At 44.4% G+C, this 27,335-nt stretch overlaps 1 protein-coding gene across 12 annotated transcripts in view; it reads left to right on the top strand.

Annotated features, from left to right (window-relative positions):
* Nucleotides 1-25,824, top strand: part of zfand6 (zinc finger, AN1-type domain 6) — a 90,046-nt gene extending 64,222 nt beyond the window's left edge. For all 12 annotated transcript variants that reach the window (XM_072468782.1, XM_072468779.1, XM_072468781.1 and 9 more), the window contains one exon: nt 21,921-25,824. In XM_072468782.1, the coding sequence (XP_072324883.1) occupies nt 21,921-22,069 (149 nt within the window). In that variant the 3' untranslated portion in view covers nt 22,070-25,824. The remainder of the gene's footprint in view (nt 1-21,920) is intronic.
* Nucleotides 25,825-27,335: the final 1,511 nt, after the last annotated feature.

The following is a 27,335-nucleotide window of genomic DNA, read 5'->3' as shown; positions in this document are numbered from 1 at the left end:
TGTAGGTTAGATGGCTTTTGTTTCGGTGCAACATCGTGGGCCGAAGGGCCTGTACTGCGCTGTATCGTTCTATGTTCAATGCGGTCACACCAGAGTTTTGTACAGCTGCAACATGACCTCATGGCTCCGAAACTCAATCCCTCTACCAATAAAAGCTAACACACTGTATGCCTTCTTAACAACCCTATCAACCTGGGTGGCAACTTTCAGGGATGCATGTACATGGATACCAAGATCTCACTGCTCATCCACACTATCAAGAATCTTACCATTAGCCCAGTACTCTGTATTCCTGTTATTCCTTCCAAAATGAATCCCCTCACTCTTCTGCATTAAACTCCATTTGCCACCTTTCAGCCCAGCTCTGCAGCTTATCTATGTCCCTCTGTAACCTGCACTGTCCACAACTCCACCGACTTTAGTGTCATCTGCAAATTTACTCGCCCATCCTTCTACGCCCTCCTCCAGGTCATTTATAAAAATGACGAACAGCAGTAGCCCCAAAACAGTTCCTTGTGGTACACCACTAGTAACTGAACTCCAGGCTGAACATTTCCCATCAACCACCACTCTGTCTTCTTACAGTAGCCAATTTCTGATCCAAACTGCTAAATCATCCTGAATCCCATGCCTCCGTATTTTCTGCAATAGCCTACCGTGGGGAACCTTATCAAACACTTTACTGAAATCTATATACACCACATCAACTGCTTTGCCCTCGTCCACCTGTTTGGTCACCTTCTCAAAGAACTCAATAAGGTTTGTGAGGCACGACCTACCCTTCACAAAACCGTGTTGACTATCCCTAATCAAATTATTCCTTTCTAGATGATTATAAATCCTGTCTCTTGTAAACCTTTCCAAGACTTTTGCCCACAACAGAAGTAAGGCTCTCTGGTCTGTAGTTACCGGGGTTGTCTCTACTACTGCAATAATCGTTTGTGACTTTAATCATCACATTGATTGGATAAATCAAACTGGCAAAGGTAGCCTGCAGCATGAGTTTATTGAATGTATTCCGGACAGTTTCTTAAAGCAACATGTTCTGCAACCTACCAAGGAGCAGACTATTTTGGACCTTGTGTTATGGGTCAGAGTTTAGAGAACCCCAGAGTGTAGCATGGAGTTCAACTGACCCACAACTTTTAGTAGATTGTGGTGTGGGGAGCACATGGCGCACTCTACAGGTGTGATACAGCAGAAATGAACAAGTGTTTTTTAAAACAAAACAATATTCTATCAACTCAAGTTAACCTTTTAAAACAACCATTGAATATCTTAACACCCATTAATGCAAAGATAACCCCCAAAGACTAAGTAATTGTTTCAGCTGTCCTTTTAACATCCAAAAGATTGAACCAACCTTCAAACAGGAGCACATTAGGTTACATTATAGTGATAAAGGGTTCAACCGTGCTGCTGCTTTTGGTTACTTCAGCTACACCCACTTTGTTTTCTTCATGCAGCTCACTGGAAACACACAGACACACCCAAGCTGCTCTCTCAAACTGAAACTCAAAAATCAGAAGTGAGCTCCGCTCCCCCCACCCTCTGACATCACTTCAGTAATATGATCAGCTCCATTTCTTAAAGGTACATTGCTTAAAGGTACTCTCACATGACATCTCCCCCCAAGAAAAAAATAAATAAACCATCAACTTCAAATGGTTTCATTTTTCACCTTTGCACCATCAATTAAGAAATGCACACAGTAAAAATACTTTATCAGTTCAAAATAAAACAATACATGCAAACAGGTATAATAATATAGTCCATTTTTTTCGGTCCTTCCTCCAACCAAAATCTTTCTGTTCATCACATTCGTGACAAAGCATCGGCTATCACGTCTTCCCGTCCTGCCACATGTACTATTTTTAAATGAAATGGCTGTAACAATAAGCTCCAGTGAAACAGCCTTGCATTGTTATTCCGGAACCGCTCCAAAAACATCAACGGATTATGATCAGTGTATATAATGGTGTCAGACGGATTGCTGGTCACATAAATGTGAAAATGTTGCAAAGCCAGCACCAAACTCAAAGTTTCCTTCTCAATTGTCGAATACCTTTTCTGGTGAGAATTCAATTTCTTTGAAAAATAACCAACAGGCCGCTCTAGCCCTTCATCATCGCCTTGTAGAAGCACCGCACCTACGCCCACATCGCTCGCATCAACAGCCACTTTGAAGGGTTTGGTATAATCTGGGATGACTAACACAGGAGCAGTGGTTAACACGGCCTTCAGGCTGTCAAATGCCTGTTGACACTCCGCTGTCCACTGGAATTTGTTACGCTTCTTGAGCAAGTCTGTCAGTGGAGCGACCACACTGCTAAAGTTTGGTACAAATTTCCGGTAAAATCCACTCATACCCAAGAAATCGCATTATTTCCCGTCGTGTCAAGGGTATCGGAAACTCCCCAATAACTTTCGGTTTCCCATCCCGTGGGACCATTCGACCCTGTCCGATTGTATGACCAAGGAAAGTGACTTGGGCTTTTCCAAATTCACTTTTGGTTAGGTTTATCGCCAAACCCGCCTCCTGAAGTCGATCGAACAACTCCATCAGATGTCTTCGATGTTCTTTCCATGTCTGGCTGAAAACTACCAGATCGTTGATGCATACCGCACAATTGGGTAATCCTGAAACAACTGTATTAGTTAACCGTTGAAATGTGGTTGGGGCATTTTTCATGCCAAATGGCATAACTTTGAACTGGTATATACCATCTGGAGTCACAAAAGCTGAAATCTCCTTCGCCCTTTCGGATAAAGGTATCTGCCAGTAACCTTTTAAGTAAATCCAATTTGGAAATAAAAGCGGATTGTCCCACTTTCTCAATGCAATCCTCCAAACGTGGGAAAGGATAAGAGTCCGTTCTTGTAACTGCATTCACCTTTCTGTAGGCCACACAAAACCGTTGGGTACCGTCTGGTTTAGGTACCATCACTATGGGTGAGCTCCATTGGCTGCAACCCACTTTAATTATGCCATTTTTAAGCATACTCTCAATCTCTTTGTTAACCTGTGCCAATTTTAACGGATTAGGTTGTTGCTAACTTTTGGTTGGTTCAATTGGCTCTGTTTTATAACCTTTGCTCTTGAGTCGCCAGGTATCTTTATGATACCGCCACGAGGTTCAAGTTCAAGTAATGATCAATAACTCAACACCAATTAGTAAGATTCAAATCAACACACATTTATTATACACAGTAAATCGCTACTCATGCATAAACTCTACTTTCTAGGCTATTTCTATCACTAACAGGCCTATAACTTAGCTTCGGACTGGCCCACCAGGTCAGGGGAACAAATGGCCTTTCGTTCAGGTCCTGAGGGTCTGCAGGATTCAAAAGCTGATATGGACTGGTAGCTAGGAGCGCCTATCTCGTAGCGAGCATTGACTTGAGACTTGTTTGGAGGCCGCTGGACAGTTCACTCTCCGGGGTTGCTTCGCGTTGCTGAGTGACCCTGTCAAGAAGGACGATTTGAACTTGGGGGCTTTGCTTTATAGTCCCCAGGGGCTTCCCGCCTTTCGGGGCGGACCCCGTACCTGGTTTCAAGTGATTGGACTTTGTTCCAAACACTTGGTTCGATTTCTCCAATGCTGGAGCAGTTCCCTGATTGTTGGGCGGTCTTTAAGTGTCCGTTAACCTCTTTTGTGTTGGCTCCTGCTGGCAGCGAGGAGTCTGGCTTGGCCTTATTTACCTTAAAATGTTTTGATTGTTCCCGGAGATCGCTCATTACTATGTAGATGGCTGCTACATTACTATGCAGATGGCTGCTCGTATCAATGCTGTCTGGGTTTCTGCAGAGTCTAATACAGTGTAAACTTTGCACCTGCTAGTTTTTGCCTGTGTTGGCTGAATTTCCCTTCCGCCTTTGCGGTTCTCCATTTTAAGTCGGGAAGTGGGCAACTCAGGTGGCTACACCGTGAAGGATCACATAACTGCGTTGTCTTCATTCCCTGACCTGGCGAGCACTCTTCTATGGCCTCTACACTGAACATAACTATGCAAGAAAAATTTTGACTAACATTCTAAGTGGCAAGCCAAGGTTGGACAGATCACGGCCGCGCTCGCTGGTCCCATCAGGGGGGGCGAAGTCGCTGGCTGGGCTAATGGTGGAAATGGGAGGTTCCTGCACCCAAGGGAACGGGAGTATTCGTTTTTCTCAGCGGTCCATAAGGTATACTCGCGGATCAACTTTTTTGTGGTGGGGAAGGCTTTGCTGGCTGGAGTCAAGGGGTCGGAATACTCTGCAATTGCAGTGTCAGATCACGCTCCACATTGGGTGGATATGGTGCTAGAGAAGGGGGCAGCGCAGAGACCGGGGTGGAAACTGGATGTGGGGCTTTTGGGGAACCAAGTTTTCTGTGAGAAAATTGAAACGGTAATTAAGGAATATGTAGGTTTCAATTGTATGGGTGAGGTGTCGAAGGCAGTCGTCTGGGAGGCTCTAAAGGCGGTGGTGAGAGGTGAGGTAATTTTGTTTAAGGCCAGGGTGGATAAGGAGGAGAGGTTGGAGTGGCAGAGGGTAATAGATGAGATGTTGGAGGTAGATAGGGGGTATGCAGAGGATGGGGACCCGGCGAAGCTGGAAAAGAGGAAGGAACTACAGGCAAGCTTCGACCGACTGTCCACCAGGAAGGCGGTGCGCCAACTGAGACGAGCAAGGGGTGCAGTTTATGAACATGGAGATAAGGTGGGGTGTATGTTAGCAGGTCAGCTCCGGAGGGAGGCAGCGGCAAGGGAAATGCTTCAGGTGAAGGATAGGGCAGGGAAGTTGGTGGTGGCTCCAGTGCTGATTAATAAGGTTTTTGAGGAGTTTTATGAGAGGTTGTACAAGTCAGAGCCACTCGGAGGAGACCGTGAGATGCAGGAATGTCTCGATGGGTTGGAGTACCCGAGGCTAGGGGAGGGGGACAGGGCTACATTAGAAGGAGCAATAGTGGAGCAGGAGATAAAGGATGCGATTGGGAGGATGCAGTCGGGGTAGGTGGCAGGGCCGGATGGGTTTCCGGTGGAATATTATAAAAAATTTAAGGATAGGTTGGCACCCCTGATGGTGGGGACGTTTGAGGAGGCGATAGGGACGGGGGTGTTGCCGCAAACATTGGGGCAGGCATCGATTTCCCTGTTAGTAAAAAAAGATAAGGATCCGACGGAGTGTGGGTCGTATCGGCCCATATCACTTCTGAATGTGGACGTAAAAGTGTTGGCGAAGGTACTGGCGGGTAGGCTGGAGGAGTGCCTCCCGAAGGTAATAGGGGAGGATCAGACGGGGTTCGTGAAAGGGAGGTAGCTGTTTTCGAACATTAGGAGGGTTTTGAACGTTATGGCACCGGCGGAAAGAAAGGAAACAGAGGTAGTTGTGGCATTGGACGCCGAGAAGGCGTTTGATCGGGTAGAATGGGGGTACCTGATGGCAGTGCTGGAGCGGTTTGGGATTGGACCAAGGTTTGTGAACTGGGTAAAACTATTATATAAGGAACCAAAGGCGAGTGTCTGCATAAATAATATCAGTTTGAGATATTTCTCTCTCCACCGTAGGACGCGACAGGGATGTCCTATGTCCCCCCTGCTGTTTGCACTTGCGATTGAGCCGTTGGCCATCGCATTGAGACGTTCGGGAGCATGGAAAGGAATAGTGCGGGGGGGGATAGAGCATAGGGTGTCCTTATATGCCACCGACTTGCTGCTGTATGTGTCGGAGCCGAGTGCGTCGATAGGAGGAATATTGGAGCTACTGCGGGTATTTGGGTCTTTCTCGGGGTACAAGTTGAACCTGGACAAGAGTGAGTACTTTGTGTTGTCTCGGCCGGTATCTGGGGGTGCAGGTTGCCCGGGAGTGGGGGAGGCTTCGCAGGTACAACATCACTAATTTGGTGGGGAGAGTGAAAGCCGATCTGGCAAGGTGGGACGGCCTTCCTCTGTCACTGGCAGGTCGGGTACAGGCGGTTAAAATGAATGTGTTGCCGCGATTCTGGTTTATTTTTCAATGCCTACCGACTTTCCTGCCAAAGTCTTTTTTCAGGGAGATTGAGGGAAGGATTACCTCATTCATATGGGGAGGGAAGGTGGCCAGAGTGAGAAAGGTGCTGCTACAGAGGGGAAGGCAGGCAGGGGGTTTGGGTCTCCCGAACTTGTTGTACTACTACTGGGCGGCGAATGTGGAGAAAGTGCGGAGATGGGTCAGAGGGGTGGATTCTCAGTGGGTCAGAATGGAGGAGAGTTTGTGCAGGGGGTCGGGGCTGAAGGCACTTGCAACGGCGCCGCTCCCGATAGCTCCGGGGAAATATTCAGGGAGTCCGGTAATAATAGCTTCATTGAAAATCTGGAGGCAGTTTCGCCAACACTTCGGGTTGGGTTTAGGGTCAAGGGAAATGCCGATTCAGGGGAACCACAGATTTGAGCCAGAGAGGTGGGATGGAAGTTTTCGGAAATGGGAAGAGAAGGGGATTAAGACGCTAAAAGATTTGTTTCTTCGGGGTCGGTTTGCAGGATTGAGGGAGCTGGAAGCGAAGTATGGGCTGGAGCATGGAGAAGGGCTTAGGTACATGCAGGTTCGGGATTTTGCCAGGAAGGAGATACAGAGCTTCCCAGAGGAACCGGCCTCCACATTGCTGGAGGAGGTGTTGACGACAAGGGGACTGGAGAAGGGGGCGGTGTCAGTGGTGTACGGAGCTATTCTGGAAGAGGATAAGGCACCACTGGAAGGGATCAAAGCAAAGTGGGAGGAAGAGTTGGGAGAGGTTATAGAGGACGGGGTCTGGTGTGAGGTACTCCGGAGAGTGAATGCCTCCACCTCATGTGTGAGGTTGGGGCTGATACAGCTGAAGGTGGTATATAGAGCGTACCTCACGAGGGCGAGGTTGAGCCGATTTTATGAAGGAGTAGAGGATGTGTGTGAGCGTTGCGGGGGGGGGGGGGGGGGGAGGAGAGGAGATATCATAGCCTTCGCCTCGTTGATCGCCCGAAGGCGGATCCTGCTGGGATGGAGAGCAGCCTCTCCACCCAGTGCCCTGGCGTGGCGGGGGGACCTGTTGGAATACTTGACCCTTGAGAAGGTTAAGTTCGAACTGAGGGGAAGCTCGGATGGGTTCTACAAGTCATGGGCACTATTTACTATGCACTTTCAAGAACTGGATAACATCGAACATTAGTTGGGGGAGTGGGGGGGGGGCTGTGTATATTAAGGGTGACTATGGGTAATCCCGGATTCCTTTTTGTCATTTGTTTATGTAAACATGTGGGCTGAGGTTTGGGGGTTGGTGGGTGGATGGGATCGTTGTTATTATGGGGATTGACATATCTTGCTGACTATTGTTTATTGTTGATGGGTGTAAATGTGGGAGAAAATGTGAAAAAGGAGGAGAATAAAATAAATTAAAATAAAATAAAACATTCTAAGTGGCGCTATGTCAAAACAGGGACATGCATTACAAAATAAGAAAAATGGTACCTCTAATTGTCTTCAATAAACTACACTCACTGAAACATTCAGTCATACTAACTTCCTTAATGACACAAACAAAATCATAGCAGCATTATTCGCATTTTTCCTGGCTTGGCAGTCAAGCTCAGGATTGTACAATCACTCATGTAACACATTTCTTTATTCACAAAAAGAACGCAAACGAATGTCCTTTATTATAGATCCTGGGGGTCGGGGGTCTGTTCATAACCGAAAATAAGGGATCTTATCCTATATACTGGGGTGTGAGCGTGGTAGGCTCTCCTTCGCCATTTCCTCAGGCGAATAGTCTGCAGAGCATCGCCAACACTAATAGGGATTCTATTAAGTAGGCCAGGGAGTACCAGGTTATAAACCTGTCACACCAAGATGGTGTGGTTTCGCTTGTGACTGGGCTCTGGGTGCTATGGGGAAGTGAATCATTAACGGCTGGGGGGGAGGTTGGGGTCAGGGGGTTCGCGCGCAACCAAATGTTCATTAGGGTGATGAGCAACACGGAGGATGTCCTCATGGTTCTTTTTTTTTTCTCTTCGCTGGAGCTTCTGGAGTTCTGTGGGATCAAGCATAGTGTCTGTTACTATCTTAGTTTAATATCTCGTCTGTTAGTATGTCTGTCCTTCAGTGCCAATTCTCCCTTTATGATTTGTCATCCATGTGTGACTCCCTCTTTTTTTTTTTTTAAATCGAATATTTAGGACAAGACACACTTAACAAATACTGAACCAGTGCGAGCCGTCTCGGAGGTTGTGCAATTTGCCATCCAAATGTTTGAGGATGTAAATAGTATAGGGTTGGCAACCTAAGGGCCGCCTAAAACAAAATAAAACTTTTTGAACCAAAAGTTGCCGAAATGAGGTGCGTATGGGCCGCGATGGGTAAGATTTGGATGGAATCACCGGGAAGGACGACGACCAATGCAGTGTGTGCTCTACCCGAGCATAGCTGACCAGAGTGGGGCTTCCCAGGCAGGGTGGGTCCCAATGCCGTTTCTCCACTGCCTGAGCAACCGACAAGAACGGGCAAGAAATGTAGTCATCGTGGGGGTTGCCGTAAAGGTTCTTCCTTGGAACCAGAAGGGCAGTTACAAACGGGGGTCTGGCAAGCTCTGAGGTTTCTGCTGATGAGCGTGCTGACAAGTTCTGAGAGGTTTCGGCCGAAAAATAAGGCGTGGGGCCGTGGAAAAAAATTTCCGTTCTTACAAACAACATTAAACAACATGCTGCAGGTTCCATCAGAAAGGACACCGTTTTCTCCCAAGCGGTTCCTTTTTAAAACATCATCTGGACACCTCAGTTATCGGTTGCGAAAAGGGGTTCTCGCTTTGGGAGTCAGACTCAAAGTCGTCATCTTCTCCCGGATGCCAAACTCTCGAGTGTATAAGGGTGGATAGGGCTGCATGGTGCAATTTCGGATCCATCTCGTCGTTCCGGACGAGCCTGAATGAGTTGTCGCGGTGCCAAAAGGTGGTGTCCAGGTCTGTGGGGACGGAATCAGGGTCGTAATCGTAGGGCGGTGGTCTTTGGTGGGGTTTATTGAGGAACGTGATGAGGAAGGGATCACTCGAATCGTGGTCAGATTCGCTGGGTGTGGGTCCTGTCGCATGGGGATAGCAGGGAGGCGTGCTGTGGCTATTGTCAGTGTCACAGTCGCTGTCGCTACTGCTGCAGTCTGTGGGCGTTCCGGGGCGGAGTGTATAGCTCGTGGGTGTGGTCGAGGTTGAGTCTGTGGCTGGGCTGGATGTGTTTGGGGAGGGTAGGGTTACGTTGGGTGTGGGGGGGCGTGGTCTGCTGCGTCGAGCATGACGTGGTGTGTGTGGTTAGACTGTGGTCCATATGCCTTCAGCTGGTTGATATGGAACCACGCAGTCTTTCCATTGGGGTACTTTATTTTGTAGACGGACGGGCTTACATTGTCCGCATTGGAGTACGGACCCGAGTACTTTGGTGACAGGAATGTGCTGGGGTTGTATATGGAGAGCATAACTTGCTATCCTACACTGAACTCAGTCGCATGTACTGTCTTATCGAAACAGGCCTTGCTCTGTTTCTTTTGTGTGCCTAATCGTACCGTGGCTGCTAGCTGAGCCGTTTTAACATTCTCTACCAGTTGTTCTACTGCTTTCTCGTGTGTGAGGGCCGTCACTTCGGGGCTGGTCAAATCTAATCCCAATAAAAATTCTGTGCCTTTCATGGGGCGTCCGGTCATGAGGGTGTGTGGGGTGTAACCTGTAGATGTTGAAACCGTATTTCTCAAAAACATCAGCGCAAAAGGGAGGACTGAATCCCAAGTGGTGTTGTTTTGCTGGACCATTTTTCAGAGGGCAGCTTTTAGGGTCCGATTCATGCGCTCCACGATACCACTCGACTGGGGGTGGTATGCAATGTGAAATCTTTGGGTAATGCCAAATATTGTGAGGACGTTCTTCATGACATGTCCCGTAAAATGGGAACCTTGGTCGGATTCAATGCTGCGGGGGAGTCCCCATCTCGTAAAGATGTGGGTTAAAATCTTGGCTGTGGTCTTTGCCGTGTTCGTTCTGGATGGGAATGCTTCTACCCATTTTGTATTCGTGTCTATCACAACAAGTACATACTTATAACCGTTCCTGCAAGGGGGCAATGGTCCTATAAAATCGATTTGAAGGTTAGTCCAGGGGCCATTAACGGGGCTAGGGTGTGGCTAAGTTGAGCTTTCTTGGCGTATCTGTCCGGATTGTTTTGGGCACAGATAAGGCAATTCCCAACGTAGTGCGTTACGTCTTCTTTTAAACTTGGCCACCAACAGAGCTGCCTGCGGTGGGCTGTAGTGGGATCAATTCCCTGATGTCCATGACTGTCATGGAACAAACAAATGAGCTGATTCCTGTCCTTTTCAGGAACCACATAAAGGGTGTCTTTTAACACCACACCGTCATGTGTGGTTAGTGCATTTCTAAACCTATCGTAAGGTGCCGTAAATTTTCCTTTCAAAATCTCCCTGAGATTGCTGTCCTGCTTCTGGGCCTACACTAAATCCTCGATATGAGTCTGCGAGACCTGAACTGCATTCGCTGGTGCGCTCGGGGGGTGTCCAAAAATATCCGTGCCTGGAACGCTGCTTTTGCCAGTGCGTCGGCTTTTACATTTCCAGGGGGGGAGGAACGATGGTGACTTCGAACTTTTAACTATTCCAAAAGTCCTGCCCTGTGCTTTTTCTAAAATGTGACGGAGCAATGGGGCTGAGGGGAGGGGTTTTCTGTCTGCGGAAACAAATCCTCTTGCTTTCCACAGGGGTAGGAACTCTGTAAGGCTGTTGCAGACATAGAGGCTGTCCGAGTATATGTCTGCTGGGCTGGGGAAGGAATCTGGGTGTTCTACAATGTACGCCACGGCTGCTAGTTCTGCCGCCTGCGCGCCTAAGTGTCCGGGAAGTTTTATTGCGATCTCTTCTAGGGCGCATCCCTGCCCTTGACATAAATGCCGTTTCCTCTTATGCGCTTCCCTTCTAATATTGTGGAAGGTCCATCCACCTATATTCTTATGGGTTTGCACGTGTCTGTGTGCTTGGGGCTCTGTGTTGGACTACCTATCTTTCTGGGGGGGGGGGGGGTTCGCAATAAAGGGGCCTGTGTTGTGGTGTGGTGAGATGATTTCACATTCATGGGGGGTGCCTGGGTACTGTAGGTTATCTGCTAAGAAAGTGTGGGTCTTGGTCCTTTTAACAGTGATGTCCCGTCCCTGCAAAAGAAGGGTCCATCTGGCTGCTCTTATTTGACTGACTGTACCGTCCTTAAGTCGTCCGTCCAGTAAAAGTTGGGTGGGGGTGTGTTCCCTCAGGATTGTGATGGGGTTCAGTCCGGTTATGTATGAAAAATATTGTACTGCCCAAAAAGCTGCGAGCAGGTGCCTTTCACAGGCTGAAAATCCCTGCTCCACAGCATCTAAGTCTCTGGAGGCGTAAGCCACGGGTCTTAATTGTTTGTGCCGTTCCTGGAGGAGCACGGCCGAAAGGGTCTGTGCTTGCTATCTCTATAGCGTAAGGGGAAAGTGGGTCTGGAACTTGTAGTGCGGGGGCTGCAATGAGGGCTCTTTTCAAAGCATCCACAGCTTCTGTAGGCTGCGGAAGCCATTCCCAAGGGACTCCTTTCTTTAGGAGTTCCGAGAGGGGTGCTGCCTTGCTGGCGAAACCGTCAATGTGGTTTCGGCAATAGCCAACCAGTCCTAAAAACGACCGGAGAGCTGAAACATTCTGGGGAAGGGGCAATTTGGCAATCGAGTCAATTCTTTTGTGCTCGATCTCGCGTTTACCATGTGTGATAATTGTACCCAAATATATCACCTTGTTTTCCAAAATCTGGGCCTTTTTGGGGTTTACTTTACAACCAATTTTCTGTAGGAGTTCCAGGAGTTCGGCCAGAAGCTCGATGTGCTCTGCCTTGGTGTCTGTCTGCAGTAATAGGTCATCCACATACTGGACCAGACATTCGGGGCGAGAAAATTTTGACAAACCATTTGCCAACTGTCGGTGGAAAATGGAGGGGGAGTTGTGGATTCCTTGTGTAAGGCATGTCCACGTGTACTGCTGATTTCTAAAAGTGAAGGCAAGTTTGTATTGGCACGTTTTTGCCAATGGAATGGACCAGAATCCATTACTGACGTCCAAAATCGTAAAGTATTGTGAGTTGAGTCCCTGTTTGAGCACGGTCTTGGGACTTGTGGCTACCGTGGGGGCCACTGCGGGGGTGACTTTGTTGAGTTCCCGGTAATCGATGGTCAGTCGCCATGATCCATCGGGCTTTCTCACTGGCCAAATCGGGCATTATTAGTAGAGGCTACTGATCTGAGTATGCCCTGCTCTAATAAGCTGTCGATAGCTTTTGCGATTTCTCCCTCTGCCTCTTGGGGAAATCCGTATTGCTTTTGGGGTCTAGGGTCAGGTCCTGTGATTTGAACGGAACCAGTCATCCGGTCACAGTCGTGTTTGTGGGTCGCAAATGTTGTCCTGTGCTTCTGCAGAACTGCCCTAACCTGTTTATCTGTGCTAATTGTGGTCGGGTCAAACCAAAATTCGACGACTGCGCTATCTTGTTTGCATATTCTCCTATTGTGAGCGTTGCGGGGGCTCTTGCGGATTTTGCCATTCTCCAAACACACTGGTTGACTGGATCGAAGGACAGATTGTGTGAATTCATAAAATCAATGCCTAAAATGTGTTCTGCTGTGTGGGGTAGATCGACTAAAACTATGGGGTGCTTGGTGGTGATGTTGCCGATTTGAATGGGTACAGGGGCTGTGATGTGTCCCTGCTGTGAGTGGCCTGTAAAGCCGCTGAGGGTGATAGTGGCTGTAGTGGGCCACGTGTCCTTTTGAAACATGGTGGAGGAATTGATTGTGGTGCGGGACCCTCCTGTGTCTCAGAGAAACTCGATGGGCTGTCCCCGTCTCTTTGCTGCAACTACTGGTCAGCCGGACCTATCCCAAAGGGTGTCGCAGACCCAACTGGGGGAGCCCGAACACAGTCTGTCCGTTCCGTTCAGGTCCGTCTGATCTGAACGGGTGCTAACGCTATGTATGGGCTCTGTCCTATTCTTATTCAGAGTGCCTGCCTGCTGGGCTCTCTGTGGCTTTCGTGGGGCATTGCATTCTCTTGCAAAGTGTCCTAACTGTCCACAGTTGTAACACTCCTGTGGCTGTTGTGGGGGGCTGTTCTTGCCTTCATTTACCCATGCGGGGTTCTGGTGTGCCTTAACTGTGTGTATGTCTGCTTCTGCCTGCTATTCTTCAGGATTTTTGTTCGTGGGTTTGTTTTGAACAGATTGTTCCCAGGTGTGGGACAATCTTTTTACAACCCATTTCTCATTATGAGCCTCCTCTGAGGGATCATAATTGGCACAAGCTTTTTGTCCTGTTTCTGTGGCATGGGAGATAAGGGTGCAGGTCCATTTGGCCATACTGTCTTGGGACAAATGGGCGCGGTCTAAGTCTCCGAAAACTGCTGCGAAATGGATCCACAAGCATTCAGCAAACGCTGTGGGGTGCTCGGTTTTCTTTTGCCTGCACTTATTGAGGCTATCTACGGGGTCACCCCTATTATACCCGATCGCGGTATGCATTTCTGCAAGGGTGCCTCCTCCTACATTCTGTGGGTCGGGAAGGGCTGCTACGACCGAAGGGTCTAAACTCAAAACTGTGAGCTTTACTTGCTCTCGTTCATCCAGGCCGTACATGGTAGCCTGCTGTTTTACTCTGGCAAAGAAGTGGTGGGAGTCTGAGGTGGGTAGGAACGGTTTGATTTTATCGCACGCATCCCGTAATTGGGTCACTGTTAAGGGGATGGTGTACAGAAATTCCGTGTTGTCCGATGTAGCTGTGCGGTGGGTGGTGACTGGGTTCATTGGAGCCTGAACTATCTGTTCGGTGGGGGGTTGGGGAGCTTTTCTCTTCTGGGGCTTTCGGTGCGCACATGTTCCCTGAACATATCTCTGCGCTGTCTCACTCAATTCTTCCCAATCAAGGCCGTCTTCCTCATCTAACTGTGATCCAAAGGTTTCCTGGAATCCTTTTTGAACTGAAAGCAGAGATTGCAGTTCTGCAATCTGCTTCTGGCACTTTGCATGGTCTAATGAGCTTTGTCTTTGCTCCGTGGTGGTAGTATGGAGAGCTCTTAACGCTGCCTTCAGGTCACTACACTGCCTCTGCAATGCCTCTACCTGCTTCTCTGTTTCCTCTCGTACCAGGACTGCAGGTTGCGTGTCCTGATAGGCCTTTTCGTACTGGGATTGGAAGCTGCTTGGGTGCGCCAGACAAGACTGGTGTGCCCACTTGGCATCATCCACCTCTCCGTCCTTTGCTGCTAACTTCCTCCTTAACTCTAGGTTCACTTTCTCTATCTCGCTCACATCGACCTTACTCATTCGATGTACTCCTATCTCTTTACGGAGTGTCCGAACGACCTCCTCTGTGCCTCGCAATTGTGCCAAACAGGACACGATTGCCATCAGCTTGCGAGCTTTTCCCAAGCTTTTCTTATGGACTTCGCTCAGGTTCTCCCACCAAGTATGTCCTATACTCCCGGGACCTGTTTCCTCATTTTCACAGAATTCGCTCCAAAGGGGCCATCCTTTCCCTTTGAGGTACTTTCTGATTTCCTCTTCCCAAACGGGACACTGTCCTACTCTACTGCTGGTCGCTGCGACCACAAATTCTTCGGGGTTCATGAGGCGTTGCATTGCCTGCATTGCCATCTTTCCTCTCTGAATACTTCTCTTAAAATTCAGAACAAGGTGTATTAAGGCGGTGCTGTAATTACGGGTACAGATTTCGTTATTTTCCGGAATACAAACTCCCGACAGTTTTGTCGCAACAAAAATCTATCAGTTTACCTTATAGCCCTGTTAGTTACGCATGCATTAACACACTTCCGAATTATGAGGATTGATCAGAACTGCTTGAACACTTGTGGTTTTCCTGTTCCCAATTGGATTTCGAATTCAAATATTTGGGTTCTCCCTGAGTGGTTAAGCCACTTCTAGATCGGGTCCCGTCAGGATGTCGCCAGTAATATGTTACTAACTTTTGGTTGGTTCAATTGGCTCTGTTTTATAACCTTTGCTCTAGAGTCGCCAGGTATCTTTATGATACCGCCACGAGGTTCAAGTTCAAGTAATGATCAATAACTCGACACACCAATTAGTAAGATTCAAATCAATACACATTTATTATACACAGTAAATCGCTACTCATGCATAAACTCTACTTTCTAGGCTATTTCTATCACTAACAGGCCTATACTTAGCTTCGGACTGGCCCACCAGGTCAGGGGAACAAATGGCCTTTCGTTCAGGCCCTGAGTCTGCAGGATTCAAAAGCTGATATGGACTGGTAGCTAGGAGAGCCTATCTCGTAGCGAGCGTTGACTTGAGACTTACTTGTTTGGAGGCCGCTGGACAGTTCACTCTCCGGGGTTGCTTCGCGTTGCTGAGTGACCCTGTCAAGAAGGACGATTTGAACTTGGGGGCTTTGCTTTATAGTCCCCAGGGGCTTCCCACCCTTCGGGGCAGACCCCGTACCTGGTTTCAAGTGATTGGACTTTGTTCCAATCACTTGGTTCGATTTCTCCAATGCTGGAGCGGTTCCCTGATCGTTGGGCGGTCTTTAAGTGTCCGTTAACCTCTTTTGTGTTGGCTCCTGCTGGTGCCGAGGAGTCTGGCTTGACCTTCTTTACCTTAAAATGTTTTGTTTGTTCCCGGGGATCGCTCATTACTATGTAGATGGCTGCTACATTACTATGCAGATGACTGCTCGTATCGATGCTGTCTGGGTTTCTGCAGCATCTAATACACAGTAAACTGTGCACCTGCTAGTTTTTGCCTGTGTTGGCTGAATTTCCCTTCAGCCTTTGCGGTTCTCCATTTTAAGCCGGGAGTGACCAACTCGGGTGGCTACAAAGTCTATATGGATGTTGTTTGATCGGAACAGCATTTCCCACATCTACATCATGTATAGCCATTTTAGTACTTCCCAATTTATCTCTACAAACTTGCCCATGTGATATCAATAACTCTTTCAGGTCAGTTTGTTTTTCCTCTGGAAGGTAACTTAACAATTTATCCCAATTTTTAAGAACATCCTAATTTTCCAATTTAATTTGAGGTATGTCAAATTCACAGTCATCTGGATTTGGTTCATCACTTTGAGTTAGAATCATTAAAACCTCCTTTTTCTCTCCTTCCCTTTCAAAGTACCTTTTAAGCATATTCACTTGACACACTTGGTGAGTCTTCCTTCTATCTGGTGTTTTTACCACATAATTCACCTCACTTAATTTCATTTCAATCTGATAAGGTCCACAAAACCTAGCTTTTAAAGGCTCACCTACCACTGGTAACCACTAAAACTTTATCTCCACTGGCAAAACTACGAACTTTGGATTTCTTATTCGCTACCCGTTTCATCACATTTTGTGCAACTTTCAAATGTTGTCTAGCCAATTCACCTACTCTTTAATTGTTCCCTAAAATTTGACACTTAATCCAATAATGTAATTTCCGATTTCTCACCCACCAATTTTTCCTTAATCAATTTAAGTGGTCCTCTTACCTCATGACCAAAAATTAGTTCAAAGGGACTAAATTTGGTTGACTCATTAGGTGCATCCCTTATTGCAAACAGTACGAATGGAATTCCTTTATCCCAATCCTCTGGATAATCTTGACAATCAGCCCTTAACATTGTCTTTAATGTCTGATGCCACCTTTCTAACGCTCCCTGCGATTCTGGATGGTACGCAGTTGATTTGAATTGTTTTATTCCTAAGCTATCCATAACTTCTTTGAATAACCTGGAGGTAAAATTTGATCCTTGATCCGATTGTATTTCTATGGTAATCCATATCTAGTAAAGAATTTAAGTAACTCCTCCACAATCTTTTTAGCTGTAATATTACATACTGGAACGTCCTCTGGAAACCTAGTAGACACATCCATTATAGTCAAAAGATATTGATTCCCACTTTTTGTTTTAGGAAGCGGTCCTACGCAATCAATTAGGACCCTTGTGAAAGGTTCCTCAAATGCTGGAATGGGTATTAAGGGTTCTGGTTTTATCACTGCTTGAGGTTTCCCTATCACTTGACATGTGTGACATGATTGACAAAATGTAACTACATCTTTCTGTAGTCCAGGCCAATAAAAATGTTTTTGGATTTTAGCTTGAGTTTTCCTTATTCCCAAATGACCTCCCACTGATACCTCATGTGCAACTTGCAACACCTCCTTTCTACACCCTACCGGCAATACTACTTAATGAACTTCTGCCCACTTTTCATCCGCCAGCATATATAAAGATCTCCATTTTATCATCAAGACATCATTTTTACGGTAATAACACTCTGGTATACACTCAGATTCCTCTTCTGTGTATGCTTTCTGATACATCCGTTTTATTTCTATATCTTTCTGTTGTAACTCCGCCAATCTTCCTGAACTAAAAATATCCGCCTCATCCTCCATCTGTTCTTGTTCTTTTTCAACCATCTGATCAAAAATCATTTCTGATAATTGTACTTCAACTTCATCTTCACTCTTTAATTTCTCCTCTTGTCTTAACCTGTGACTTTGCGACCTTGTTACTACACAATCCGGAAAAGTCCCAGGATATTCGTCCTTCAACACTTCAGTTGTCTGATTTTCTACTGGCTTATCAACCACAGCAGGCATCACTCCCACTTGCCATCCAGCTATATCATTACTCAAGATAAACTGTATTCCTGGACAAGATAGTTTATCTATTACTCCTACTACCACTTCACCACTCTTCACTGGACTTTCCAACCTTGCCTTATATAATGGAACGCTACTCCTCTCGCCCTGAATTCTACATATCACCACCTTTTCTGGCAACATTCTTCCTAAACTACATAATTCCTCATCTCTTACCATTAAAGATTGACAAGCTCCCATATCTCTTAAAATTGTGACTTCTTTACTTGCTCCTCCTGATACACATGAGTAAACTTTACCCACACAAGTAAATTCTTTAAAGAGATCTGATGCCTTATCAATCACCTCTTGATCAGGCTGTACAATCTTTTGCACCTCCTTTGCTTCCCTTGGGCTTTCCTTTACCACTTTAACAAAGCCCACGGTCCTATCCTGTTTTCCACATCAGCCTTCCCTGTGCTTTTCTTCAACCACCAACACTGTGACTTTACATGTCCTAGTTTATTACAGTGAAAACATTTGAAACTTTTCATTTCTCTTCCACGCTCCTGGATTTCTGTTTTAATCTGAGGTACACTCTCCTTATTATCTCCCATCAGATCACCTTTACCTTTACCACTTGAGTATTCCTCATGTCCCCAGTTTCTATCCCTCACAGGCTGAAACTGATGTTGGAAACCAAGCTTTGATTTATGAACTAATTCATAATCATCTGCCATTTCTGCTGCTAATCTCGCAGTTTTAACCCTCTGCTCTTCCACATGAGTTCTCACTACATCAGGAATTGAATTTTTAAACTCCTCCAAAAGTATAATTTCTCTGAGAGCTTCATATGTTTCGTCTATTTTCAAAGTCCTTATCCACCTCTCAAAATTACTCTGTTTGAGCCTTTCAAACTCCATGTATGTTTGACCAAATTCTTTCCTTAAATTTCTAAACCTTTGTCTGTAAGCTTCAGGCACTAGTTCATATGCACCGAAGATGGATTTTTTCACCTCTTCATACGTTTCAGATACCTCCTCCGGTAGTGATGCAAAACACTTCACTAGCTCTAACTACCAGCTTTGTTTGAATCAGTCATACCCACATGTCCTGTGGCCATTTCATTTGTTTAGCTACCTTCTCAAATGAAAAGAAAAAGGCTTCTACCTCCTTCTCGTCAAACCTTGGCAATGCTTGGACATATTTAAATAGATCCCCACCACGCCTTCGACTATGACGCTCTGTCTCACTATCCTCATCAATCTCATCCAACTGTACGTTTCCCTTTACGTCTGCCAATTTTAACTGACTGTCATGTTTCATGGCCATTTTCCGAAGTTCAAGCTCTCTTTCTTTATCATTTTCCCTGATCTGTATGTCCCTTTCTATTTCTTTTTGTTCTGCTAGGGCTATTCTTTCTTCTTTTTGTTCTGCCAGGGCTATTCTATCTTTTTTTTCTCATTGCATATTCAAGTTGCTTTAATTCTTTTTCATGTTCAAGTTGCTTAATCTGCAACTGGAGCTTTGTCATTTCTAATGAGTCAGAATGTATCTCGGGCAACTGTAAATGCGCAGCTACCGCGGTAAGTACCTCATCTTTTTGCATTTTGCCAGGCAATGTTAACTGAAATGTTTTTGCCAAATCTAACAGTCTGCTTTTAGTCTCTGTCCGTAAGGTACTGCGTGTTACCGTGTCTACCCCCAAAAATTTCTGAGCCTCTGAAATAGCCATTGTCCACAACACACTCCCCACGTAAACTAAAATACCACACCTGAAAAGCAACCACACTGTATGCTCACCCCTCACTGTCTTTAAGTTCACTAAGCCAATCCAATAGATAAGCTTTTATCCCCCTCGAGCCCCCAATTGTTATGGGTCAGAGTTTAGAGAACCCCAAAGTGTAGCATGGAGTTCAACTGACCCACAACTTTTAGGATATTGTGGTGTGGGGAGCACACGGCGCACTCTACAGGTGTGATACAGCAGAAATGGACAAGTGTTTTTTAAAACAAAACAACGTTTATTCTATCAACTCAAGTTAACCTTTTTAAAACAACCATTGAATATCTTAACACCCATTAATTCAAAGATAACCCCCAAAGACTAAGTAATCATTTCAGCTGTCCTTTTAACATCCAAAAGACTTAACCAACCTGCAAACATGAGCACATTAGGTTACATTCAATATATATAGTCAGAAAGGTTCAACTGTGTTGCTGCTTTTGGTTACTTCAGCTACAGCCCCTTTGTTTTCTTCATGCAACTCACTGGAAACACACAGACACACCCAAGCTGCTCTCTCAAACTGAAACTCAAAAAGCAGAAGTGAGCTCAGCTTCCCCCCCCCCCCCTCCACCCTCTGACATCACTTCAATAATATGATCAGCTCCATTTCTTAAAGGTACATTGCTTAAACATCCATTTCTTAAAGGTACTCTCACATGACACTTGTAATGTACAATGAGATTGAGGTTGTTAATTAATTCTTGGTAAAGGATTCTCTAGACAAGAGTGATCATAAACTGATGATGGAATTTCATATACAATTTGAGTGAGAAATGTGGGCCCATAACTAGTGCCTTAAACGTAAAGACAATTATAAAAGTATGAAGGCAGAGTTGGCTGAAGTGGACTAGTTAAATAGGTTAAAAGGAAAGACTGTAGAGAAGCATTTGAGGAGATATTTCATAACACTCAACAAAGATATCTTCTATTGAAGAAGAAAGATTCCTCCAGAAGAATGCACCACCCGTGGCTGCCTAGAAATTGAAGTATGCAAGAAATATAAAAGCACATCGTAAAAGCTTCTACCAGTATATGTAAAAAGGAAAGTAGCTGAAGTGTGCATTGGCCCCTTGGAGGAAGAGACTGTGGAAATAATGGGAAACTAGGAAGTGAGACTTAAACGTCCTGATAATCGGAGAAAATCAAGAGGCACAAGAGGGAGGAACTTAAAAACAATACCATCACCAGAGAAAATGTAATAGGAAAACTAGTGGACCTTGAGGCTGACAAGTCTGAACCTGATGGCCTGGATCCTAGGGTCTGGGGAAAAAATGGCAGCATGGAGTATAGATAGAATGGTTTGAATCTTGGGTAATTCCCTGGATTCTGGGAAAGTCTGGAAATGTAACAAAAGGAGGGAGGCAGCAAGAAACTAAATGTCAGTTAGCCTAACATTTGTTATTTTAAAATGTTGGGACCACTTTTTTTTTTTTTTTTAAAGGTGGCAGGATATCTAAAAAATAGTTTTGCAAAAAGGAGATGGTGTTTGACAAATTTATTTGAATATTATGTAGCAAGCAGTGTATATCAAGAGGAACCTGCTGGCGCAGTCTAGTTTAAATTTTCAAAAAACATTCCATTGACGGGACTGACTATCGTAGCCGAGCTTTCTACGAAATGAAGGGAGACAGCAAAGCAAGTTAGGAGGATGCAAAGAGTCTGGAAGAGGGACTGGACAGAAAATTGATAAATGAAGTATCATGTGGGAAAATGAGGTTGTCTACTTTGGCAGGAAGAATATTATTTAAATGGACTGCAGAATGCTTCAGTATAGAGGAGGCTTGTACATGAATCACAAAATAAATCATACGAGCAGGCACAGCATGTAATTAGGAAGGGGAATAAAGTTTGTTGCAAGGGAGGATGGAGTATAAAAATCATTTCAAAAAATTTGCTACACTTGTACAGGGAATTGCTAAGATCACACACAATATTTTGTACAGCTTTGGTCACCTTGCGTAAGGAGGGACATACTTTTATTGGAAGCAGGTCAGAGGAACCTCAATCGGCGATTCCTGTGATGAAGGGTTTGTTTTATGAGGAACAGTTGAACAGCTTGGGCCATGTACATGGAGGAATGGGAGGTGATTTTATTGACACGTGCATGAGATTCTGAGTAGGCATCACAGGGTAGATGCTGAGAGGTTGCTTCCTCTCATGGGGGAGTTTATACGTTCTCCCGTGTCTGCATGGGTTTCCTCCCACAGTCAAAAGATATGCAGGTTAGGTAGATTGGTTACACTAAATTGCTCCGCCAAAAGGTTAGGTGGGGTTACCAGGAAAGGGCAGGGGCCTCGGTGGGGTGCTCTTCTGTGGGGTCAGTGCAGACTCGATGGCTGAATGGCCTCCTTCTGCACTGTAGGGATTATATGAAAATAATCTTGTTGAAAGCAAGTAACAGTGAGTTATACGTGACAGTATTTGTCTTTCAACCCAAGTCTAAAGCTGTGGATTCATGTTCTAACTCTTTTTGTTTACAGGATTTGATTGCAGATGTGGAAACTTGTTCTGTGGATTACATCGTTATTCTGATAAGCACAGTTGTCCTTACGATTACAAAGCTGACGCTGCTGAAAAAATAAGGAAAGAAAATCCTGTTGTAGTTGGAGAGAAGATCCAGAAGATTTGAACTGCTACTTACATTAAATTTTTTCTTTTAAACCACGTGAACCTAATTAAACAGCGGAGAGGATAAGCTGAGCTTTGTAGTTTATTCTGGGAGTTTGGAGCATTGTACTTAGCTTGCATAGATCCTTAAATCATGCATGCCACGAACAATAGAATTTGAGAACAGACTGAAAGTTCTTTCACTTTTTTTTTTGAATGTTCTGTGATTGAGAAAGTACATCATATTTAGGCACAAGTCTATTTTGCAGCCATTTTAATCTTCGTTAAATGTTGGGCTGTTTTTTTTTTTAAAGTAGAAGCATTGGAGGACAGCATTTTTCCAATATTATGTGCATGTCTCAAATTTTGCATTTCTTCCTTTGTTTATGAGGCCTTTCTCTGCAGCCTGACATTCTAACAAGGCAGTGCCACATACAGGCCTCTCAATAACTCTACTCTGATCACTGCTTTGTTCCATTCATGACAAGGCCCAATGGCTTGTTTGCTTCATCTCCGTAATTATTTATGTACTTAAACAAGTGTATGTAGTTTGATTTTTATAGTATATATTCTGAGTGCGAAAGCCTATATGCACATCAATGCTGACTACAAGTTTAATCAGAAAATACAGTAATGCTTAATCCTGAGCATATGTGAAACAGAAGATAGTAATAGTGCTGTATTTATGTTAGTTTATTCACTGTCTTAATTTTGATTGAATAAAGTTATAAAGGAAAACTACTGATTGTTTAAAAAAAATTATAGTAGAGAACTCCTATCTGTGCCTTGAAATAAAATGGGACTGCCGCTTGGTGTAGTGCAGAGCTTGGATATTGCTGAAAAGTGACGTGTTGTTGAAACTTTTCCATCTAGTGCCCTTCAGGCCAAACACAAGGATGCCATTTTTCAAATAATCAACAACCATGTGGCCCATTTATGCTTGCCAGAAGATTTATGCTTGCCAGAAAGGTTCTTTGCAAAAAAAAAAGGAATATGTTCAAGGCTTCTGCATTTTTTGAATTGTCCATGGGGCACCTGGAGTCCTCCCTTGCTTTCTCCCCTCCATGGCAACGCTTTGGCCAATCAGTCAACTTGCCAACCAATCAGTAACTTTTCTCCTGTAATATAAATTGTTGTTATCATTTACAATTTTGTGTTCTTGAGTTTGTCCTGATGAGTGCAAGATGAGAATCTTCAGCAACATGTGTCTCTTTTCAGCAATATTCAAATATGGGACTCTTGTCCAAATATTCTCTCCTCACCCCTGCTGCCCTTAAGGTATTTCTAATTGCTTTTTTATGTGTGTACACTTCACTGGGTGCAAAAAATTGCTGCTTGTATACACTGTAGGCGCCATATATAGTTTTTCATCTCGTGACACTACATTTTGCAAACGTGATGCAGTAGGTAATGGCACAACTGAAATGCATTTCATGTGGATACATATTTAAAGATGATTGTATTTTTAAGTGATAGTTTCTCCGAAACAATATTCTTTGCCAAAATTTGTTCTTTGCTATATGGTATTCGCAGAGCAATTCAGTTTTAACTACAGTTTTCCCTCACTAATCCTTTGCAGTGCACTTTTTTTAATGACTTGTTACTGAATCTTCGAACAATTATGGGCAAAAGTGTAGCTTTTCTCCTGGTGTTCTTCTCAGAAATGTTGTCTTTATGCACTCGAGCTTTTGGCTGCTCAATATCTGTTTCCAGAGAACCAAAAGCAAAATGTGAAACAAACATGTGCAATGTTGGAAGGAAGTAATGACAGTCAAGTTTTTTTCCCCCAGGTGGTAATGTTGACTTGGAGCTGCAGCAATGATTCAAACAAACTTGAACAGCAAGTTGAAAGCAGAGGGAGCATTTCTACTCCCGCCCCGGTTGTGTTGATACTCATGTCTAAAGGTGTAGTCAGTAATAGTTACCTGGTGTCTTTGTCTCATAACCCTGGAGCAGTAGATGCGGTGAGCTTTTGAGTGCAGTAGCCATAACAGCTAAGTCAGTTCTTGCACTGCATCCACTTGTGCACTTTGTAGCTGAAACATAATGAGTGCCTAGGCCCGCACTTCTCCAAGCTTCAGACACTTATTCTAATTCTAGTATCGCTACAGATGACTATGGGATAGGGAAAATTGGCGATTGAACGTACGTCATCCTAAAGCAAAGAAAACCTTTTGAACCAAATATTTGCTTGTGACAGTTTGTACCATCAGGGTAACCTTTGGGACAGTGCAAGGCAGCACGGTGGTGCAGTGGTTAGCACTGCAGACTCATGGTGCCGAGGTCCCAGGTTCGATCCCTGCTCTGGGTCACTGTCCGTTTGGAGTTTGCACATTCTCCCTGCATTTGCATGGGTTTTGCCCCCATAACCCAAAGATGTGCAGGCCAGGTGAATTGGCCACGCTAAATTGCCTGTTAATTGGAAAAAATGAATTGGGTACTCTAAATTATAAAACAAAAACCTTTGGGATCGTGTATTGGTTTCTAGAAAATGTATCATGAAGTCATTCAAACATTTTGCTGCAGCATAGGAAATTGGGCCTCAGATCAGTACATGGTGAAATGTCGTCTCTGGCCATTTGTTCCTGCTGCCTGCTTATAAATCCAGCTCTGAAGGCAAGAAGAGCATCATTGTATATGCTCGCATCCTAGTCAGCAAATTTTTTAATGCACCAATAGAGTTCAGGTTCTCAAAGGTTCCTTGAAATTTGTTCTGTTTTGTTCAGTGTTCAGATCTGAGAACACCCCTTGTCCAAGCACATCATGTGCTTGATACAAACATTGAAACATAGGTCTGACTCAGTTAAGGTTGTGTCATGTGTCAAGTGATAATACAACTGCCATCCAGCAAGAAACAACTCATTTTTTTGTTTTATTAAATGTACTTTCTTGCATACCAAATGGTGCTTCCACAAATAAAGATAACTACATTTCATGGAAATTAACGTGTTTTGTTTCAGTTGGGATCTAATTCGATCTGAATATCAATAACTTGTATGAGTTTTGAAAGATCTTTATTGTCTAAACAGCTATCTTCCATAATTATTGAATGTGTCCGATTATTCTGCAGGCAGTTTCAACTGGAACGTGGGCATGAGCGTGAATTATGTATTTTGTAAACTTTCACTTTCTAAGAATGTGACTATCTGACTATTTCTGTATTATATTTTTATATGACTGTAGATAGGGTTAACTTATTTTAGAAATTACTGTTATAGTCACAGTCTTCCTATTAAAATTGGAGCTCAGCTACTTCCAGAATACAGAAACTTGGGTTTAGCAGCTAATGAAAATATTTCTCCTATTAAAGGACGATAGGTATCTGCCAATGTTTGGAATTAATGTTCCAATCTGAGGAATAGTTTCCATTGCTGGCAAATATATAAATTTACACTTTGTTCTCCAAATGGTTGTACCATTAAGGGAGCTTTGTTCTAAGAGAACGAAGAATATCAAAAGTAAATTGGACCATCTGATGGTTAGAGGTCTACTGTTCACATCTTATTTGCCTACAAGTTACAAATGGTCCATATCAGTTCATCAATGACGAATCAGTAAAGTCAAACATTGCCTCAACCAGAGGAGGTGATTCGTAAGCTTTGTGTGATTATCACTTTTCCCATTACTTCAGTTGAAAGCCTCTAAAACGAACTACAAGGGATTTGGACGTTGCAAGCATTTATGTATTGTGTAAGATAAGTATTGTACTAGTTTCTTGCGCTGTCTTTCTGCTTCTGTATGATACTTGTAAATAAATTTGATTTAGTTTTAGCCTTACTTTTGATCTGGCATTGTGGATTTACTGGCTTTCACAATAGACAATATTTTATGCTCTCCTACATGGTCTCTCTCCAACATACCAAAGCTTCAGGAGAGCCAGATAGTCAGTTCTGTGTCATGCTATCCCACTTGCAGCACAAGCTGCAGCTTTTGCTCCGCGGAGAGACTTGTGGAAATTGTTGTTTTACTGTGAGCAAATAAAATCCACTTTTTCCCTATGTGTAGAGATTTTGAAGAGCAGTGTACGCCTTTTCCTGTCCTGCCCTCAACCGGCTTCGCTGAGTAAAAAAACGTTCTCTGATTTAGATATTCTTAGGTTTACAAAGCAGATTTTGTGTGTGTGTGTGTCCTCATCCGTCTACATCATAACAGAAACCGCGTTTCCAAAGTACTTAATTGACTAAATGTGCATCTGCGCCTGACGTGGAAGAGATGCCTGACCGGATACAAGGAGAATTGTAAACCTGAGCTCATCAAAACTCTGCTACCTGTGTCTTAACTCGCAGTGCAAGTCCTGTTCCTTTGTCACACCTTGTTTTGTAATGTTCCTGTGAATTGCCTTGGGCTGTTTAATTGTTAAAGGTGCCAAATAAACTAAAGTTGTTTTTGTCACTGATTCCATTCTTGAGCATGAGGTGGATGTGACAAACAGGTGCATACCAGGATAAATACTTTGCTACCATCTACAATAATAGAGAAGCATAGTGGTAATGTTACTGGACTAGTAATCCAGAGGCCTGGGTCAATCCTCCAGAGCCACGAGCACGAGTAGAATTTAAGTTCAGTTACTTAAATCAGGAATCATATCTAATAATGATCATGAAGCTACTAGATTGTTGTATAAACCCATCTGGTTTGTTAATACCCTTCCGGGAAGGAATTTGCCAACCTTACAAAGGCCTACATGTGGCTTGAGATCCACAGAATGTAGTTGACTTTTAACGATCCTCTTCAATGACCTAGCAAGTGCCTCAGTTGTATCATACAAATACACTGCTGCATGCTGAAAATATGCAATATAAGATTGTGCATTATCTAGCTAAGATTATTAGTCCAAGAAAATTAATAAATCAAATTCCCAAACTTGCAATGTGCAACTTTGTGATTCTGCTAGTAAATTACAAGTGTACCAAGTAGAATTTCCAGCGTGAGTTTTTAAAGGCTCATTCTACCATGCCTATGTAAGGTCAGACTGAATATATGAGGCACTATCTCATTTAAAAGTCTATGAAAGTGGTCCATAGTAAATCAGTTAACACTGTAGGGGAGCTTACATCAGCTATAATATGCGACACAGTAGCACAGTGCTGAGCACTGTTGCTTCAAAGCTCCAGGGTCGCAGGTTTGATTCCCGGTTTGGGTCACTGTCAGTGCGGAGTGTGCAGGTTCTCCCTGTGTCTGCGTGGGATTCCTCCGGGTGCTCCGAGTTCCCTCCCACAAGTCCTGAAGGATGTGCTGTTAGGTCATTTGGACATTCTGAATTATCCCTCTGTGTACCCAATCTTGTG

This window comes from Scyliorhinus torazame, chromosome 12 (genome assembly GCF_047496885.1).
Source record: "Scyliorhinus torazame isolate Kashiwa2021f chromosome 12, sScyTor2.1, whole genome shotgun sequence".
Lineage (NCBI taxonomy): Eukaryota > Metazoa > Chordata > Chondrichthyes > Carcharhiniformes > Scyliorhinidae > Scyliorhinus > Scyliorhinus torazame.
This window is presented reverse-complemented; position numbering and strand designations above follow the sequence as displayed.